The sequence below is a fragment of the Gymnoscopelus microlampas genome (assembly GCF_963454915.1).
Source record: "Gymnoscopelus microlampas genome assembly, chromosome: 3".
NCBI lineage: Eukaryota > Metazoa > Chordata > Actinopteri > Myctophiformes > Myctophidae > Gymnoscopelus > Gymnoscopelus microlampas.
In genome coordinates, this window is record NC_139940.1 from 46,957,793 (window position 1) to 46,978,289 (window position 20,497).

The 20,497-nt window shown below is 44.4% G+C and overlaps 1 protein-coding gene across 1 annotated transcript; it reads left to right on the top strand.

The window, feature by feature from the left end:
• The first annotated feature begins 2,086 nt into the window (after positions 1–2,086).
• Positions 2,087–10,710, top strand: tent5ba (terminal nucleotidyltransferase 5ba). Its single transcript, XM_084053482.1, has 2 exons — positions 2,087–2,650; positions 8,942–10,710. Exons 1-2 carry the CDS (start codon positions 2,462–2,464, stop codon positions 9,968–9,970), a joined length of 1,218 nt encoding a protein of 405 aa, XP_083909608.1. The 5' UTR covers positions 2,087–2,461; the 3' UTR covers positions 9,971–10,710.
• Positions 10,711–20,497: the final 9,787 nt, after the last annotated feature.

Consider the following 20,497-nt stretch of genomic DNA (forward strand, 5'->3'; position numbering starts at 1 on the left):
CTCTGCATAGATTCTAACATGACACTTTAAAAAAGACACTTTAAAAAAGTGAAGTCAGAGGCGAAGTTGCATCCCTGAATGGCAACATTCATTAATGAATTAAACGAAAATATTCTAAATTGTGGAAAGTAACTAACACTAACGCTAACATTACTTAAGTACTTTTCCCTTTAGTAAAATAATTTTGACTATATTAGTATTATTATTATTATCCCAATAAGCCAATTAATCGTCCCCACACATTTATTTTATTTACTGCCAGTGAGGTGCCCTCAACCAAAAGGATGTAGCGCCTCTGTCCAACACCCCATGATCCCTCTACAAACAGTTGCTGAACCAGCCTTGAACAAGGCGTTTAACCACTAAGCAGAACAAGGTGTTTAGTTTCACCACTAACCATTCAAGCAGAGTTGCTCAGTCTCCATCAGGAGAAAATGATGGTTGTCTTTGGGGACCTCGGAGCTTTGCATGTGCGTAGCTATGTGATTGCAAGGGCGTAGCTGCAACAGAGCCGACACACTTTGCAAACACAGCCTGGGTAAATAAAGGTCAGAAAGAAATGCATCATGATGACAGATATTTGACTTTTCAAATATCACGTATCATTTGCATGCCATCTGAAATAGGTTGACTGATTATTTTACTTAGCCTTAGTTGGACACCAATTGTGTTGATAACACAAGGCCCTAAATTCCCTAATATTGGACCTAGACTTAGTTTGTAGAATGTCCTGTGAGTGTGTGAGCAGTAGAGTAGAGCAGAGGAGAGGAGGATGTGTAACTACGTCACACTGAAGGCGTTGCCCGACTATTATAGCCTACTACTTCTCAGCAGTATAATGGCGATCCCATAGGCGAGAGGGACACTGCATGGGTCACACTGTGATTGGCTTCAGTAACCTACTAACGATTATTTTCTTATCGATTATTTTATCAATTAAGAAAATAATCTAGAAGGTTTTATATTTAATCGTACAACAGTGTTACACAAAAATACCCCAAATTGCCGATCTACACGCTCACAACACTTTGCATCATGCCACGTTGAGAACTTGTAGATCTGCTATTTTTGCTCTTTTTGAAAACTAGAGGTTTGGGCCGCTATGTGGCCCTCAAAACTAGAGGTTCACACCTACGCCACACCGCCGATCCCACTGACATGCCCATATATAGACGAATCCACAGACGCGCTGCCTGTAGCTGCCTGTAGGCGGCCATTGCTGCGGTGTCGCGGTGCGGCCGGAGCCGTTGACACCGCAGCCATGGCTGCCTACAGGCAGCGGGTCTGTGGATTCGTCTTTAGAGATCTCTGTATCTGTCAGTCCTTGTCCCTTTCATGTCCATATATGGGGATCTCTGTATCTGTCAGTCCTTGTCCCTTTAATGCCCATATATGGGCATGCCCCCTTTTGTGCCCATATATGGAGCTGACAGAATTGTTTGCGCCTGATACATGAATAACATGATGACACCTTAAGGTTAGACAACACACTCCATATTTGGGTATACTGTAGCTGCATTGGGAACTCCTTATATGGTTATGGCTGAGTCATGGTGACATGAGCGTGACAACGTGGTCCGTCCGTCTGTCTGCTAGCCCGCCGGTCCTCCCTTAAGCTGATTTTGATATATAGGATTCTGGAAAATTCACTTCTATAATGACATGCCGCAAAAACTGGTAAGATAAGAAATGTCAAAATGTCCCCTCAAATCGATTTTTTTTTTGTTTTTGTTTAAAAAAAAACAAAAAACGATCAGTTAACTGTTGCCTATTTGGCTTTCTATTAGCCAGCTTTTGACTAATATGTCTTTATGCTTACACGCAAGCTAGTTGTTGCTAACATAGCTGATTGTTATGTAGGCTACTTTATAACACCTCAGAAATAAGAACAGTTGGCCAATGAAATCACAGCAGCACGGACTGTTCCTCTGAGCTATGGGATGCAGACTCTGATACTGCTGCACAGAAGGCAGAACTCAAAGAGGCGGGGCCATTACGTATAGTCAGCCAATCAGAGAGGCCGTGCTGGCGGAGACCCTTTAAACTCCTGGACACACTTTATGAATGTGTTCTTTGCAAAGCGGACCAGAGACAGATACATACAGCCTCCAGCTACAAAGTATCCACTGTCTGCCTTAACCACTCACCATCTATTTCTCACCGCATTATAGGAGGCATTTCAGTAACGCATCGGGGGTGGGAAATTATATATATATTATTTTTATTATTATTATTGGACCATCCTGACATCATCATCCGAAGGAAGAATAAGAAATAATCCCAGGATTTTTTTCTTGCTTTTTTTGCATTTCAAAGATCATTAATTTTCAAGTACTGTACAGATACAGTAAGAGCTGCGAGGAGTGGGAGGATATATTGTTATCATCGCTACCACCAGATTGCTGCTGTTTCGTTTATTTATTTTATTATTTTTCTGCTGAGTTGTGGTCCCATCGCCTCCATGTCTTGCGGTGATGCTTCGGACGGGGGACCGCGGCGGTCCGGTGATGCTACGGACGGGACGCGGCGGTTCTGCGTGCTGTCCTGGGACCAGGTGCAGCGTCTGGACTCCATCCTGGGGGAGGCCATCCCCATCCACGGCCGTGGAAACTTCCCCACGCTGGCCATGCAACCCAGGCAGATCGTCCAGGTATAAAAAGACCGTTCTAGCCCTGAAACATGACTGTCATATCACATCATGACAGTCATGGATGAACGTTAACATAGTCTTTGTACTTTCTCCCCCTTTGATCCGTATCTACATAAACGTTCAAATTTCAAATATAAGGTGCTTACCCCGTGGTCACGTATGTTGAAATTATGTTCGGGCCCTCAGAAGTACCTGTATATTCTGTATTGTTCAATAAAAAGCATTTCAATCCGATCGGTGGCCATTTTCTTCGTGTTCCTCCATATGCTTTCAACTACGTGACCCTATCGGTTGGGAGATGTATTGCACTGTGATACATTATAACTCTATGAGAAAATGGCCATCAATCGGATTAAAATGCTTTTTTATTGAACAATACGGACAATACGGGTACTTTTGAGGAACCGTATGTAATTGTAACATTTGTGGCCATGGGGTTGCACTTTATATTTGAAATATGAACGTTTATGTAGATGTATGGCTTGTAAATAAAAAAAGTGCAAATACCAGGTTGATGTTCATCCATGACGGTCGTGATAGACGACCGTCGTGTGATAAAAGACCAGGGACGAGGGACGAGGGACTGTACAAAAATCCTTTTTAATAGTGTTCATTTAACTCCGAGAGTGTAGAAAATGAAGGGTCTATTTGGTTCCATTTTCTACACTCTAGGTAATAGTTACAGCATCATGTCTATTTCTGACTAACGTTACTCAGCCTAACCGCAACTTTATAAATAGCATTTCTCTTCCCAGTTATTCCCTTAGACTTTTTTTTTGGTTATATATAGGCCTATATTTGTGGGGAAATCGTGAATTCCTTCACACATCTCGTAAAATCTTTCCTTTTTATCAACAGACAGACTTAAACATTTTTTTTAAAATCTCCATCTAAAAGTAATTAGTAATTAGTTGGGATATAGCAGATCAAAGCGGCCGATTTTAGACTTGACTATGACTTGCCTGTGCAGTAGCTTCGTTTACCTTTTCAAATCAAAGCGGGACTTGTAGGCCTATACGTGAAATTAAACGTATGAAAGTATGATAATAATACACTTTTATAATTTAAATTAAATATAAAATCAAATGTATATGAAACACAACAATTTTATCCCCATAATGTCTTCAAACTTCAAGGGCATGAGGTCCACACTGGGCTATACCACCTATACCATCCCCATGGGGCACTCTCTGAAACTCTGCTGGATCACATTTCACTTTAATGTCCAGAGACATATGGGGCAGTGATTCAAAGGTTATGCGAAGAAGGAAATAGCATTAGGTCATTACATTAATATTTGAATACTTAGTCACAGGCACGTTGATCTATTCTCCAGTCACTTTTTTTTCCTGCCCATTTATGAAAAGCTATTTGCTTAGGAGGAGAAGATTCACTGGTTATGCTAGCGACTTCTGCCTAGGGCTCATGTTTGCGGTCTGTGGAAAGATGAATGCTCCATTGAGTAAGCAGGAGACTTGAACGTAGGCCGGAGAGGAGCCCTGTGTGTGTGTGTGTGTGTGTGTGTGTGTGTGTGTGTGTGTGTGTGTGTGTGTGTGTGTGTGCCTGTGTGTGCCTGTGTGTGTGTGTGTGTGTGTGTGTGTGTGTGTGTGTGTGTGTGTGTGTGTGTGTGTGTGTGTGTGTGTGTGTGTGTGTGTCTGTGTGTGCCTGTGTGTGTGTGTGTGTGTGTGTGTGTGTGTGTGTGTGTGTGTGTGTGTGTGTGTGTGTGTGCGTCCGCGTCCGCGGACTGACTTCCATATTCCCCTAGCTGTGTTTTCTAGAAACCTCTCCGTCCGTCTAAATTCTCCTCCTTCAGCCTAGAGAGTTTTCCATCTGCCCAAGAGATTGTATTACAGAGACAGACAGACAGATTGTGTCGTAACAGCAACATCGCAGTCTGCTCCTGTGTGAGTGAGAGAACATTATGCTCCCTGTCTGTGCAAAATGCCTGATGAGAGAGTAAGTAAGCAGCATGCAGGGGAAGAAAAGGAGAAAAAAAGTTTTAATGGGTCACTGACATTCTAAAAAAAAGTCCTGGAATCCAAGGAGTTGCCTCTGGCTATATACTGTATATCTGACATAAGATTACCCTGGATATATTCTTAATTGCTTCACATTTCAGAGCTATGTGGCCTAATTATGGCAAAGCTTATCAGCCTGTCAAGTCTTAAACTGAGTTCTTAGAGGGAGATGAGGATGAAAGGTCTAAAGTTTAGGCCCAAGCCCAAAACTCTAGTTTGGACTTGAAGCGACAGTCTTCACACATTGCTGTGGAAACCTTGTATGTCCCGAAACCGTTCCTTATTATAAAAAGCATTTAAAGAAATAGTGAAAAATAGCCTCTCGTAGATCTTGTTGATCGGCTATTTTCACTACTTTTGTTTCGTGCGACACTCTTGTATGATGAAGCAGGGCATTTCATTTATAACATAAGAAGTTGAAACATGGAGATATGAGGTTTCTGCCTGACAGCAACGATTCATACTACTGTAGCATATTGTTGTTGTCGGGCAGAAACCTCTTATCTCCATATTTTAACTTTCAGTGTTTTTTCGTACTTACTTTTGATCATACTACAGCGTCAAAGGTGGCAGATCCACAAGCCGAAACACGCCACATCGCGCCGCATTACAGCTTGTAGATCTGCTACTTTAATTTTTAAATTTGAATCCTGAAAAGTAACAGTTTTGGACATATGAGGTTTCCACCCGAAAGAGACGATATCAGGTGGACAGGTGATAAGCGACAGTAATACCCGGTCCAGGTTGGAATTTGGACCCAATCAGAGACACTTATATTGGCCCATGCAGTGAAAGTGTCCACTGTGGAAGGCTGTTATCCGCCACAGATAACATGGCGTTACGTATGATATTGTTTTCAACACACCTCTCTCTCTCTTCAAGATGTGTTTGTGTCTGCGTCTGTGTGGCTTGACCCCGTACGTAAAAATAGAGCCAGCTTATTATCTGATGACCATGGGAGAGAGTGTTAACTACCCTCACTCTGACACTATAAGCTGCTCAGCACCGCAACACAGCTTTACTGTGGTTCTGGTGGAGCGTGTGCGCGCGCTCACGCGTGCGTGTGCGTGTGTGTGTGTGTGTGTGTGTGTGCGTACTAGTGAGAGAGAGTGACAGGGTGTGTGTGTGTGTGTGTGTGTGTGTGTGTGTGTGTGTGTGTGTGTGTGTGTGTGTGTGTGTGTGTGTGTGTGTGTGTGTGTGTGTGTGTGTGTGTGGTTAGAAGTGTGCTGTAAAGTGTACAGTGCAGTGGTGACTAAGGATGTCCTGAAGGTTTGGTGTGTTTGTTTTGTGTTCAGTTTGTAGTGGCTCTTACACTCGGTCGACTTATTGAGCAGATGAAACCTGCTGCTGCTTTTATTAGTGTCAGGTAAACGCATGGTTAATGTTGTAGGTAGGGTAAGTGATATTATTTTTTGTTAAAATGAGGGTTAAATAGCTCTATGTTCTGACAGTAATCATTGCTATGGTGTGTTTGTTCAATAACAGGGTTCTCCCCGTCTCTCCTCTCTCCGACTCTTTAATAAACAGAAAATGCATTTTGAAGTCAGGCGAGAGAACTCCTGCAGGATACGGGATAAACAAGTGAAATTGGAAGTGATGACACAAACAAATGAGCAGGCAAAATTTGAACTGGAACATTGAAGCTTATTAGTTTACTCTCTTTCATTGGTTGAAATTGGCCACCCACCTGAAAATGTATTTTCTGTTTATTAAAGAGCTGGAGACAGGGAGACCCCTGCTACTGAACAAACACTAGCAATGATTACTATCACAACCCGCCCCCCCCGTCCCGTTCCGTCACTTACGCTAACTTAAGCTCTGTGTTGCATCTTCTCATCAACCCAGGCTTTTGGGTCAGACAATAAAAGAAATAGCCTAAATAAAATACCAAAATCAATCGTCAAACACAGCCATGCAACTGAAGCTGACTCTTTGAGCTGCAGCCAGTCGGGGGATTTCATGCCACTTGGATTTCTGGGGGGTTTTCTGACCGGAAAACTCGGATCTCTCCCAAATGCTTTAAAAGGACAGTGCGTTTTTATGGTGTGGCTCTGTCTTCCAAAGTGGATTGAGGTTTGACAACTTTTCATCCCCTATTAGCGTGACCAGTTTACTGGATGGGAACCCAGAATTCAGAATGTTTGATGTCAGCACTTTATTTGGGAGGTCGTTGCTATATTTCGTCTGCGTGCAAGTGTGTCAGTGTGCCAGTGTGCCAGTGGTCCTGCAGGCATTCCCCGCACATTCTCAGCTCTGCCCCAGCCGTGTGGATCAGCGGTTCTCAACGTGGGGTCTGGGAACCCCCAGAGGTCCTTGAGGGAGTCTAGGGGGTCCCCGGCTAAATGATTGATAGTTAGGAACCAAAGGAGAGTAGGGAGTCACACTTTTTGATGGCTGTTAGTAGGGCATTCCACATTTGGTGGCATAACAGCAGAATTAATTCTTCCCCACGTTTGAGCCGAATCTGGGGGGAATGAGAATGAGATTGCCTGTGTTGTGAATAAGGTTGAGAAACACTGGTGTAGATCACGTTGGCAGTGGGATCCTCTTCACATGTGGATGCATTGTGATCGGATGCGCTAACGGTCAGCGGGACGGGACGAAGGAAATACCCCGGACCCAGCGATGACCCGCGGGGATGCGAGGATTCGCCCTAAAGTGGCGTTTTTTCAACAATTGTACATTGATATTAGAAGGAAAATGTAGGGCCTACTTGAATTTGTACTTTTTGAATACTTTGAGTATTTTTATGTCAAAGCAAGTACTTACACTTTTAACTCAAGTACAAATTTGACTAAGCAACTTCCACTTGTAGTTGAGTAACATTTGACCACGAGCATCTACACTTTAACTCAAGTAACAGGGGTTGAGTACTTTGTCCACCCGCTGCATGTGGCCACCAGTGTTGCCAGATTTTGCGAGAGAAACAAGCAACCAGATCTATGAAAACAAGCCCGAAAGAGGGTCACATGAGCACACACTATTTGAAAATAGCCGATCTACAAGCTCACAACACGTTGCATCGCGGCGCGTTGTGAGAAACATTTTGATTAACAACACAAATATTGAATGGGGGTCCCTGCCCTGGCACAAAACATTTTCAGATCCACGGACAAATACATGTTATTTTGGGGGGTCCATGATATGAAAATATTTGAAAAAACACTGGTTTAAACAACATTAGGAAGCAAGCACCCACCCCCCCAAAAAACAAACAAAACCAACAACTACCAATATTTACAAGCAACTTTACAAAAAAGAAATCCCCAAAGTCGCTTAGAATAAGCAGACATGGCAACACTGGTGGCCACCGCAGTGCAGTGCGGGGTCAGGGAGTGGACCGGAGCCCCAGACAGACAGATAGACACAGCCGACCTGCATGGCTGCTGCACTTCGTCCTGAGACCTTAGTCTTCATCCAGACTGAAGTTAATGCTGATGAAATGGACTTTTGTGAGCAGCAGTATTGATTCCGCCTACACAAAACTATCGACCACCACCACCCCCTCCACCCACACCCACACACACACACACACACACACACACACACACACACACACACACACACACACACACACACACAGACACACACACACACACACACACACACACACACACACACACACACACACACACACACACACACACACACACACACACACACACACACACACACACACACACACACACACTGAGGCCCATGTGGAAGAAGCTGGTTGGGAAATGTTGGGAGTAAAAAAAATACACTGGAGTGTAGTGTACTGAATGCAGGTTTTTACCATTCTTTGCGGTCGTATAATTAAAGGGTTCAGATCGGATTGCTTGAGTTCTTTGAGTTTAACACACAAAAAAAGAGAATGCAAAAACTTTCCTTTCAACCCACCCGCCCCCCCCACCTTTTAAATGTATAAACGCTCATAAACATGCAACATGCAAAATGTACTGTGTGAATCATATTTTACATCAGAGGTTCTCAAAGTGGGGGGTCCTTAAGGGGTTTCCACGGGGGTCCCCAACTAAATGATTGAACCCTTACGGGTCCATTTGGTTCCATTTGTACACTCTCAGAGTTAGGATTTTATAATATACGTAGATCCCAGAGCTAGACAATGGTATCAAACGGGGGTCCGCCGTCTAATGCATATCAAACTGGGGGTCCTTGAAATTTTAAAGTTTGACTGCATAAGGCGTAAAAAAACCTGGAGGGGTCTTTGAAACGTCAAAGTGTGAGAAACACACTGTTCTTACATCATGTTTCTGTCCCCCTTGTCCAGGTGGTGCGGGCCAGGCTGGAGGCGCGGGGCGTGTGCGTGCGGGACGTGAGGCTCAACGGCTCGGCAGCCAGCCACGTGCTGCACCAGGACACCGGGCTGGGCTACAAGGACCTGGACCTGATCTTCGGCGTGTCGCTGCGGGACGACCAGGCCTTCCGCCTGGTCAAGGACGTGGTGCTGGACTGCCTGCTGGACTTCCTGCCCGCCGGCGTGTCCAAGGAGCGCATCACGGCGCTGACGCTCAAGGAGGCGTACGTGCAGAAACTGGTGAAGGTGTGCAACGACACGGACCGCTGGAGCCTCATCTCGCTGTCCAACAACACGGGCAAGAACGTCGAGCTGAAGTTCGTGGACTCGCTGCGGCGGCAGTTCGAATTCAGCGTGGACTCCTTCCAGATCTGCCTGGACTCTCTGCTGCTGTTCGACCGCTGCTCCGAGACGCCCATGTCGGAGAGCTTCCACCCCACCGTGCTCGGGGAGAGCGTGTACGGGAACTTCCAGGAGGCCATGGGCCACCTGTGCCAGCGGACCATCGCCACGCGCAGCCCGGAGGAGATCCGCGGCGGCGGCCTGCTCAAGTACTGCCACCTGCTGGTGCGGGGTTTCCGGCCGCTGTCCGAGTCGGACATGAAGCACATGCAGCGCTACATGTGCTCGCGCTTCTTCATCGACTTCCCGGACATCGGCGAGCAGCGGCGCAAGCTGGAGGCGTACCTGCAGAACCACTTCGCCGGCATGGAGCACAAGCGCTACGAGTGCCTGATGACGCTGCACCACGTGGTGAACGAGAGCACCGTGTGCCTCATGGGCCACGAGCGGCGCCAGACGCTCAGCCTCATCTCCATGCTGGCGCTCAGGGCGCTGGCCGAGCAGAACGCCATCCCCACCGTGACCAACGTCACGTGCTACTACCAGCCGGCGCCCTACGTACAGGACATCAACTTCAGCAATTATTATATAGCGCACGTGCAGCCGCCCCTGGTGCCCGCGTGCGGTAACACGTACCAGACGTGGCTGCCCTGTAACTGAACTCGACCCCAGCATGTGTTGTGCGTCGCCGGGGAAAGGGGAAGAGGCGGATCTGTCTGTCTGCCTGCCTGTCTGTCTCTCTCTCGCTCTCTCCGTCTCTCTCTTTCTCTCTCTCCCTTAAGTGATGAGAGGAGGATCTGGCCAAATGGTGGCACTGCTCTTTAGCTATTAAAACGAAAAGGAGCTGAAAATACACAGAAAAAAAAGAAGAGAAATGCATCCTTTTTTTTTGCCAAATGTGACTTGACTGAAACAATCCTATACTGCTGTATATGTGATTTGAGCCGACGTTTATTTTTTCTCCCTCTTGCTAAACATTTATAAGACAGCTGGTCCTTTCTCAGATGTAGCAAGAATGTCTTTTTTTATTTTGTATTTAAGTAAAAAAAACAACAACAACAACTTATGAAGCTTTATAATTGTCAAATTCAGAGGAAAAATACATTTTCGAGGAAACAAACCTCGAAAGCTCTGTTATTTTCTTACTGCGTCTACACTTGACTTATTTTTTTAATTACACACACAGGACCAAAGACGTATTTTGTTGTTCAGAAGGGAATGTTGTCGTGATTCCAAGTGCCTAAAAACCAACCATGAAATGTTCTAAACACATGTGTAATGTGAGAAGTGTGCTTTTTTTTAAAGAGCCATTTTGTTTTCTAGATTACCCCAAAAATCTCTTTTCAGGAACAGAGGCATTCATTTTTCTTTTGGTGAGATTAAAAAAAGACAAAACCCCAGTTTTTTATTGTCTTATCTTATTTCATTGACCACTGAATACTGTAGTCTATATTCTGAAGACTCTGTACTTTAAAGCATTTTTTCCCTGTAAAATGAACAATACACAACCAAAATCCCGAGTGTCAATTTGATTCATCCATTTGTAACTCAGAGAGTGTACAAAATGTAACCAAATGGACCCGTAAACGGGTCCATTTGGCTACATTTGTACACTGTCTGAGTTAAATCTACCCTGAGGATTTTACTATGTACTGTATGGTGGTCTATAGCACCCCACCTGTAAGCTGCTTTGAAGTGAAACCAACTTGAACCCAGAAAGACTTTAATCCATGTTTTTTGGGGGTGGCTGGTGTTAGTTTAACTCATTAGCTAAATGTCTCAGAGCTGGACTAACACTAACAGGATCACGCAGTGTGGCTTTAGGGGCCGTTTGCCTTTGATCTACTACTTGGTTTACTGGTGACACAGACTAAAGACATAGCTCTGTCCCAGTAAAACTAGGTCAGTGGTCCTAAAGGTGGGATCTGCGGGAAACCCCCGGGGGTCCCTGGAGACCAGGGAGTCCCCCCAGCTATATTAGTTCAAATCAAATCAATCATCAAAAGCATCAAAATCAGTTGAACCAATTTAACCCTATTATACTTTCGCTATTTGAAAATAGCCGACCATACAAGCTTGTAGAACGGCTTGTAGATCTGCTATTTTCCTCCAAAAAATCGTGAACATTTTGGGGCCAATTTTAACAACACTAAATGTTGTATGGGGATCCCCTGGCCTGGCTCACAATATTTTCAGTTGGGGGGTGCTCGAATAAATCCATAATAATTTGAGGGGACTCCTTGACATGAAAAGGATTGAGAACAACCGAACGGGGCCCTTGTGGAAATGCATATAGAGTGTCGGCTGAAGTGAGCTCCATTGGTTAAACTGGGTCTGAGGATCCATTACAATCTTGAGGACATGAACCATAAGGAGAGTTTTCTAAAAGCACAATGGCCTCTCTCTCTGCTCTGATACTAAAGCTTCCAACAAAGGCCGGCCTGTTCTCCCACCCATGTTGCCGGTGGAAACACGATCCCCGTTTGCTTGAAATGACACCCATGTCATTTTGCGTCAATATTAAAAAATATTTCGGGGGAGTTACTGTCATGGCCCAAAATGTTTTTCTGTTTTTTTGAACATTTTTTTAAGGATTAATGCGGGATATGAAGGAATTTAAAGCCTTGATTCCACACACAAGCTCCAACAGTCTCAGCTTACTGTGTGACACAGGGCCTGGCTGCTTTAATGACAACCCAGCACATCACATTACTGGGGGGGACAATGTGCGTGATTTGTTTTGTTACGAGTCAGGCACGCGCGCACACCCCCGTCATGCCATGTTTAAAAAGGTGCTGTAAGTGGTGTTTCATGTTAAAATAATGATTAAATCGCTCTATATTCCCATAGCAATCTTTGCTATAGAGTGTTTGTTCAGTTAACCGTGTCCTGTCTCTCCAGCTCTTTTACGTTAAAAACAGAAAAATGCATTTTCAGGTCGGGATCCCAATTGTACTCAGAGGAGTACAATTGGAAGAGAAAATCAGAGGAGAGAAAACTCATTATACAGGATAAATTAGTGGAAGTGGAAGTGATTTATTGCCACATTCTTTATGCTCCGTCAAACGACGAAAATGATCTGATCTACAAGCTCACAGAGATTGTGTAGATCAGCAGTTCATGGCCAGCAACACCAAGGTACGACCAGTGGTGGAAAAAGTAGTCAAATATTTTAGTCCGGAATTCAAAATTTACTTGAGTAAAAGTACAAAAGTATTGGTATCTAAATGTACCTAAAGTACCAAAAGTAAAAGTACAAGCTTGTAGATCGGCTATTTTCAAATAGCCTAGGTAAAAAATAGAGCTAAAGTGGCTGATGTATGTCTTATAATGTAATAATGTATATCTGCAAAGTAACTGTAACTAAAGTTTTCAAATAATTGTAGTGGAGTAAAAGTACAATATTTGCCTCTAAGATGTAGTGGAGTAGAGAAGTATAGACAATTGGAAATACTCCAGTAAAGTAAAAGTACCTCAAAATTGTACTTAAGCACAGTACTTGAGTAAACGTTCTTAGTTACTTTACACCACTGGATATGACCAAGTCTAAATCAGGCTTAAAGACAGAGACAGGTTACTATAGAGGAAACACAGTCAGTCAGCCATCAGCCCTCTGAACTGAAGTCTCTAGTGGTTCCTGTATCATTTCCTCTCTCTCACACAAACCCAGTGATTCTTCCTCAGCGGTTCATTGAGGATGGATGAGGTGTCTATACAGCACCGCTACTGTACAAAGAACCTGTTAAGCCTATAGGTAGATTATGAGACAACAGGCCCCTGGGCATTGGCTTGTAAAAGACCCCCTCTCACACACGCACGCACGCACGCACGCACGCACGCACGCACGCACGCACGCACGCACGCACGCACGCGCACGCACACGCACACACACACACACACACACACACACACACACACACACACACACACTGCTAACACTGTGACACTAACTCACAGCACAATAACTGCATTCAAAGAAGTGTAGGTACTTTTTTTTTCTCTCCGTAAAGACACACTAAACATTCACTTAAAGCAGCACTATGTAGTTTGGGGTATCAGTGGCCACTTTGGACACCAATAACATGGCGGCCAACATCTTTGACTTCATTACCCAAGAGTCTCTGCAAGCATGTCGGGCGAGGGCGCGCTGTGATTGGCCAGTATTCGCTTTGACTGGCAAATGCCAGGATGAAAGTCAGTGTCTCCCCTATACATAGTGATAGATTCAAGGCCCTAGCAGGGACCCTCCCTGAGTCTATACAATCATGGAAGGATGATTGTTATTGCTTGGGACATAATATTCTACCATATATAATTGTTAAAAAGATACATAGTGCTGCTTTAATGGTGTCATCATGATGGTTTGTTTCTTGTGACATCTTCTAAATGAATGGTTAGGCTATTATCCTTCAGTTTTCAGTTAGACTGTTATGTATTGACATGAATGACTAAGCCCCTTGGCAAGAAATGTAAAGTTCATAACCATGACAATTCATGCAAAGCCTCTGTCTTAAGGGCCCCTGAGCTCTTGGGCCCCTGGGCCCAAGAGCCCAGTTGGTCTGTTCGGTAATCCACCCGAGGTAAAGCACCTGTATGGCTCTTTAGAGTAGAGGTTCCTCTACTGGTTCTTCAGCTTAGTTTAGGCACCTCTCTAATGTTTCTAGATATCACCATTTGACAAAGGTCCTATATAGGACCTTTACAATAGGAATCAATACATGAGCCACAGAACCACTGTTTGTGCTATTTGTCCCCGTTATTATTTTGAGTGCCCCCCTCTCGTCCCCCCAATGCTCTGTCACACACACAACACGTTTAAAGTTACGCTTTTTTATATTCACAACGTGAATACAGAACTTTTTTTCTCTACTGACTTTTGGATGACAACTTGTACTTATGAACTTGCACTTTCAAAGTGCTCCAGGTTCATTCTTTGAAGGCTGTGCCAAGAGTGACACACACTGTGCAGTAAAGCCACATGTTCAGGCTCATAACTCCGGCCATGTAAATTTAGTTCCATTGCCATGTCATTATTTTAGGGATGGTGATGACGGCTCTGCTGCCCAAACGGCAACCCCACATCCACTGATGGCTCTGTTCGGATTTCCTCTACCCACCGCCGTACGCCGCAAAAGAAATCCAGTAGGTCTACAGCCTTTACCCCGGTGCTGCTTGGATTGCACCTAGAGAACATGACTATTACCTTTATGCTAAGAACTATAATCCATCCTACTGTTAGGCTGCTCTCCTAAAGCATGGCGTGTTTTTATTTTCCTACACAAAAACACAGTCTGTCCCTTCGGCGGAAGGCTGAGCTGTTTGGAGAGCAGTAAAAGTCTAACGGAGCGCGTGATTATTTTGGGGCGTACGTACGAACGACGGTTTAGAAGTAAACACACTGGAAAAATGTTTTATGCCGGTTCAAAGATAATCCTGATACAAGTTTCCTTCCACGCTAACATACCGGCCGATCTGTCACTGCCATCAGCCGTGCTTGTCTTGGCGCGGAGTCCAGCGTTCTGTCCCAGCATGCATTGCGTGTGCTGTACTCTACATCCATTTAACAGGCAGATCTCAAGGTTTGTCAGAGCGTCAAAAAAGTGGAAAAAAGGATGTGTTCTCATTTCTTGGGAAAGCTGCGTACAGACAAAAGTTGTACCCATAGCCTACTAAATCCCACAGAGTAGTGACAGCTTCCTGGAGTTACTGGCTTCCCTTCAGGACAGTTTTACATGGTATATTACATTTGACAAAGGACTGTACCGCAAAAACACAGGAGACCGCCATCCCCTCTCGCCTTCCATCTTTTAAGCCCTTAAAAGGTTTTTCAAGGTTATAGGAATAAAACGTTTAAAAATAGGAAAGTATTTTATTACCGTTGTCAGGTTTAACGGATGGTCCCGCTGACACAGTAGTAACATCAACACCAGCTGAATAATAAAAATACAAATCTGTATAAGAGATCATAACATGATGTTGATGAAGTACTTTGGCTATTTTGTTTAAATTGGTTGGAACAATACATAGTACAGCATTTAGTCAATTTCAATACGATTGTATTGTTGTTGTTATTGTTAAATAGCTCTATATTCCAAAGTAATCATAGAGTGTTTGTTCAGTAGTAGGGGTCTCCCAATCTCTGCAGCTCTTGCGTAAGCAGAAAATACATTTTCTAGTGATGAAGCAAATAAATGAGCAGACAAATTGGATTTGTAACAGTATATATAATTAAACAAAAGTTCACAATAGGTTCTGTCTCCTGATTGGATGAAATTAGTATCCCACCTGAACATGTATTTTCTGTTTACTGAAAGATGAGGAGACCCCCAACACTCTAGTGATCTGCCTTTCCTGGCTTTGCCTAATTGGCTCCCATAGTGTCAATTTGCTTGCCTCTAGTTCCGGGTGCCTGTCCCTGACGCAGTGCCCTGCCAGCCTCATCCTTCTTTCTCTGACTTTATCAGACCTACCCGTGGTCGGTCCCCATAGAGGACCACATTTCTGATGTGGTCCACCCATGTGACACCTATAGTGCCATTCGTAGCATTATTGTGTAGACTCCACCCAGGGCCCTTTCCTGTTGTGCTGTGAGGGTCCATGTCTCAGCCACATACAGCAGTACTGACTCCACTGTGAGGGTCCATGTCTCAGCCACATACAGCAGTACTGACTCCACTGTGTGGGTCCATGTCTCAGCCACATACAGCAGTACTGACTCCACTGTGAGGGTCCATGTCTCAGCCACATACAGCAGTACTGACTCCACTGTGCGGGTCCATGTCTCAGCCACATACAGCAGTACTGACTCCACTGTGAGGGTCCATGTCTCAGCCACATTCAGCAGTACTGACTCCGCTGTGTAGCTCCAAACAGCCGCCTCTTGAGGCCTTCTCCCATGTCTGATTTCCACACTCTCCTCATCCCATGCATAAGGCATTCCAGGCAAGTGCCCTCCGCACCTTCAGGTCGTGTTCCGTTGAAGCAGTCCAGGCCCCGAGACATTTGAAGTCCTCGACTGGCTCGAGCACCGCCCCGTCCCATCCGCATGTGGCAATGGTTTTGTCCTCTGTGTTAACCATCAGTACCTTTGTTTTCTTGGCATTGAGCTTGAGGCCAATCTTCCTGCACTCCATTTCTACTGCCAGTAGTAGTTCCCTTCCTTTCTCTGCTGTATCCCAGATTAGGGCAGTGTCATATATGCGTAGTCGAGGTCAGTAATTATGATGGGGTGTACTCGCCTTGACTTCCTCGGGACCAGAGTGAATCCCAGTGCCTCCCAAGCCCCCAGAACCACGGTGGAACAGTGAAGGTGCCGTCGCTTGGTGGTCAAATCTGGGATAGCAACACTTCCGCATTTAAAATGCTACTCCGCGTGCGTCTACCGTTTGAAACGTGTGCCTGCTCATAACTCTATGGCCCGCTCTATTGGCTCCGATATTGGCTCCGATATTGGTACTTCCGGCAGACTTCCGGGTGCTTCAAACGACACTGAGCAACTTTCATTGAAATCAATAGCTGGGAGCGGGGCAGTCCGCCCTCTAGATATATTAAAACGAAAGCATTAAAAGTAGCAGATCCGCAAGCTCGAAACGCATAGCTAATCCTGAAAAGAAACAGTTTTGGACATATGAGGTTTCCGCCCGACTGAGACGATTATAACGAACTGAATGAGATTGAATTCCATTGACGTACTTCCAGATATAATGACCACACCCAGTGCAGCAGACACACAACTTACAGCAGCAGCCATAACATTTAATTTCCCATCAGCCCCTTCACACCCACCTAACATACTCTCAACTACCAGAGAATTACCTAAACGCTTCTGAGATGTTTTCATCCACTGCATGTGTGCGTGTGTGCGTGTGTGTGCGTGTGTGTGTGTGTGTGTGTGTGTGTGTGTGTGTGTGTGTGTGTGTGTGTGTGTGTGTGTGTGTGTGTGTGTGTGTGTGTGTCTCTACAGTAGGCTACAGTAGTATTTGAGAAAGGAAAACTTTTAGCCCTGGTCCTTTTTTTTTTACAATTAGAAGAAGTTTCACGTTAGGGTCAGGGTTAGGATTAGGCATTTAGAAGTTAGGTTTAGGGGTTAAGTTTGGAGTTAAGCCTGATGTATATACTTGGTTGCGTGTTGGTGCCAGCCGGGCTCTGGAAATAGCCGATCCAAAAGCTCACAGGACGTCACACCCACGTCACACCACGATGCATTGGGGGGAGGGGGGGGGGGGGGGGGGGGGGGGGGGGCGGTTAAAAAGGGCAAAACATCGAAAAATGCATTTACTAAATCGCCTTCCAAAAATGTTGATGCCCTCAGAAGTATAATAATACAAACGCGTGTGTCACTGTGTGTGAGTGCATGCGTGCGTGCATGCGTGCGTGCATGCGTGCGTGTGTGCGTGCGTGCGTGCGTGTGCGTGGGCATAGAGTGATGACAGCCCAGTAAACCCAGTAATGACAGCTATTCACCGGTTTCTTGCCACAACACATATCTAAACTAACCCGGTTTAGTACCTGCATGTACATTACCTTTTTTTTTTTTGCCAAAAGGCAGCCATTATAATTTCCCACCACACCAGCCATTATCCATGGAAAGCTTGCCTTTATGTCTGTGTGTCCCTCGCTGCTGCATACCGTCTGCCCTCCCAACGGTCTGCTATACACGCAGAGTCTCCTAAACCAGTGGTTCTCAAACTTCTTCATGTGAAGGACCCCCAAAATGATACGTATTTGGCTGCAGACCCCCATCTCATATTGTTTGACAGTGACCTCCAGAAGCAAAGATTTGTTCGCTTTAAAAAACATACATATATTCAAATATTTGCACAGATATTCACGATAAAAAAAAAAATGCAGATCTACAAGCTCATATCGCGGCACTCGGTCCTAAACCCCATGCAGCCAAACGATTAAAGAAGAATCCAGACCATATTGACCTCTCTCGGATATGAATATGTTTTTAATCAAGCCTTTTGTTTTGGTGAGCACATGGCTCCGTGGACGTGACATCATCTTGGGGGTGGGGGGGTAAGAGGAAACACATGGGACTGCAGGATGGGCCCAAGCTGAGTGGGGGGGGTGTCTGCTTCTCCTCCTCAGGGTGGGTGATCATGATCATCTCGCTGTAACACAGAGAAGTTTTACAGGCTCTTCATCACAAAGTTAATGGTGCGATTTTATTTTATATGATCAGGGTGCGTCAGACGGGTTGACAAGTTGGGACAGGATTTACACTTTACATTTTAGGCATTTAGCAGACGCTCTTTATCCAGAGCGACTTACAGTAAACAAGGTAAACACGCACAGTACATTATGCAGAGAGACTGTAATCTAGGATCAACCAAGAACCTAGCTCTAGGGGTGTGCCGATATATCGTCCCGCGATATATCGCGATACGTTTTCGCGACGATATGTATCGTTTTGGGAAAAAAAAATATCGTTTTTGAAAAAAAAAAAAATTTTTTTTTTTTTTTTTTTTTTTTTTTTACAATCATAATAATCAGGCATGCAAACGGCCCCGAAGTGAAAAGAGTGACAACATGTTTTTTTTTCGGGTCAGGTGTCATACTATTTGGATTCAAAACGGCTATTGTAGCTGAAAAGCTACAAGTTTGCATGTCTGAATAATGCAAAAACAGAATTATTTATTTGCATTTTCTTTTTTTCTCCTCCATATATTTTCATAATAAAAAAAGTGCGTATCGTATCGTATCGAAATCGTATCGAAGTTGTGAGCCAAATATCGTATCGTATCGTTTCGTGAAATTAGTGTATCGGCACACCCCTAGCTCAATCTAAAGAGTATAATATATTTAAAAAGATATATTGAAACCATACAAATACCAGGTCAACAAATGAACCTGGTATCTGTCTAAATAACATGCTATCTAAATGACATTTTAACATTTGCAAGACTGCAGGGTCGTCACAGGGCTATAGGTCATGATGACCATGCGGCACCCGTTTATGAGAGAGACGGCAGCGGTCCTGCATGTCTCATGTTGACGAGGACGGATGATTTATACAATTCTCTGCCTATTGTTATGCAACGCAAACTCGAACGGCGCTGAGTTGTTAGAAGTGGACTTCGCACCGCTCGGTACAACCACTCGCTCGCTTTGCAGGTGAGCCCTGAGGTGCCTCACAGGGCTCAAGTCCGCTTCTGACTGGCACGCCTGTCTTTGTTTAGGCTAAATGTTTCTTAGAGGATGCCTATGTCAACCTATTATGAGTTGGGATTGAGAACGGCACTCCTGGCATGACCCCATGGCGTCAGATGGATGACAAGTTTTGCCCCAGCTCTTCCCGTAGTTAGTACAACTTGAGAGTGACACACTTGCAGTGGTGTAAAGTAACTAAGTACATTTACTCAAGTACTGTACTTAAGTACAATTTTGAGGTATTTTTACTCTACTGGAGTATTACCAATTTTCAGTACCTTTACTTCTCCTCCACTACATATCAGAGGCAAATATTGTACTTTTACTCCACTACAAGTATTTGAAAACTTAGTTACTAGTTACTTACTATTCATTTCGGCAATTTGAAAATAGCCGATCTGCGAGCTTCTGCGAGATTGGCTATTTTCAAAAGATTTTTCCTACATTTTATACTTTTGAAAACGTGTGAAATGGGACATTTCTGCATAATCAATCAAAAGTATATTTTGATACCAATACTTTAGTAATTTTACTTAAGTACATTTTGAATTCCGGACTTTTACTTGTAACAGAGCATTTCTACATTGCAGTATTGATACTTTTACTTAAGTAAACAAATTGAGTACTTTTTCCACCCCTGCACACTTGTCAAGTCAAGTCACCTTTCTTTGTATAGCACATTTAAAAACAACATAAGTTGAACAAATGTGCTTTCCATTCACAATAGCATCATAACAACTTCATAAAACACAACGTGGTAAAAGAAACATGAAAGCGATACCTCATACAAAGACAGCATAGTTAAAAGAACATAAAAGCAATACAAAAAATGCATTCAATGACCAGAGTGTAGGCCATAAGTTAATTGCCCTCACTTGTGAAACGTCCACATGCTGACACGGCGAAAATAGCAGATCTACAAGCTGGGATGTGAGGGGGATGTGGGCGTGCAGGGTGGCTTTCAGGTAGGAAGGGGATGGGAAGATGTGGCGATGGGGGGTGGTGGTGGTGGGGGGGGGGGGGGGGGGTATT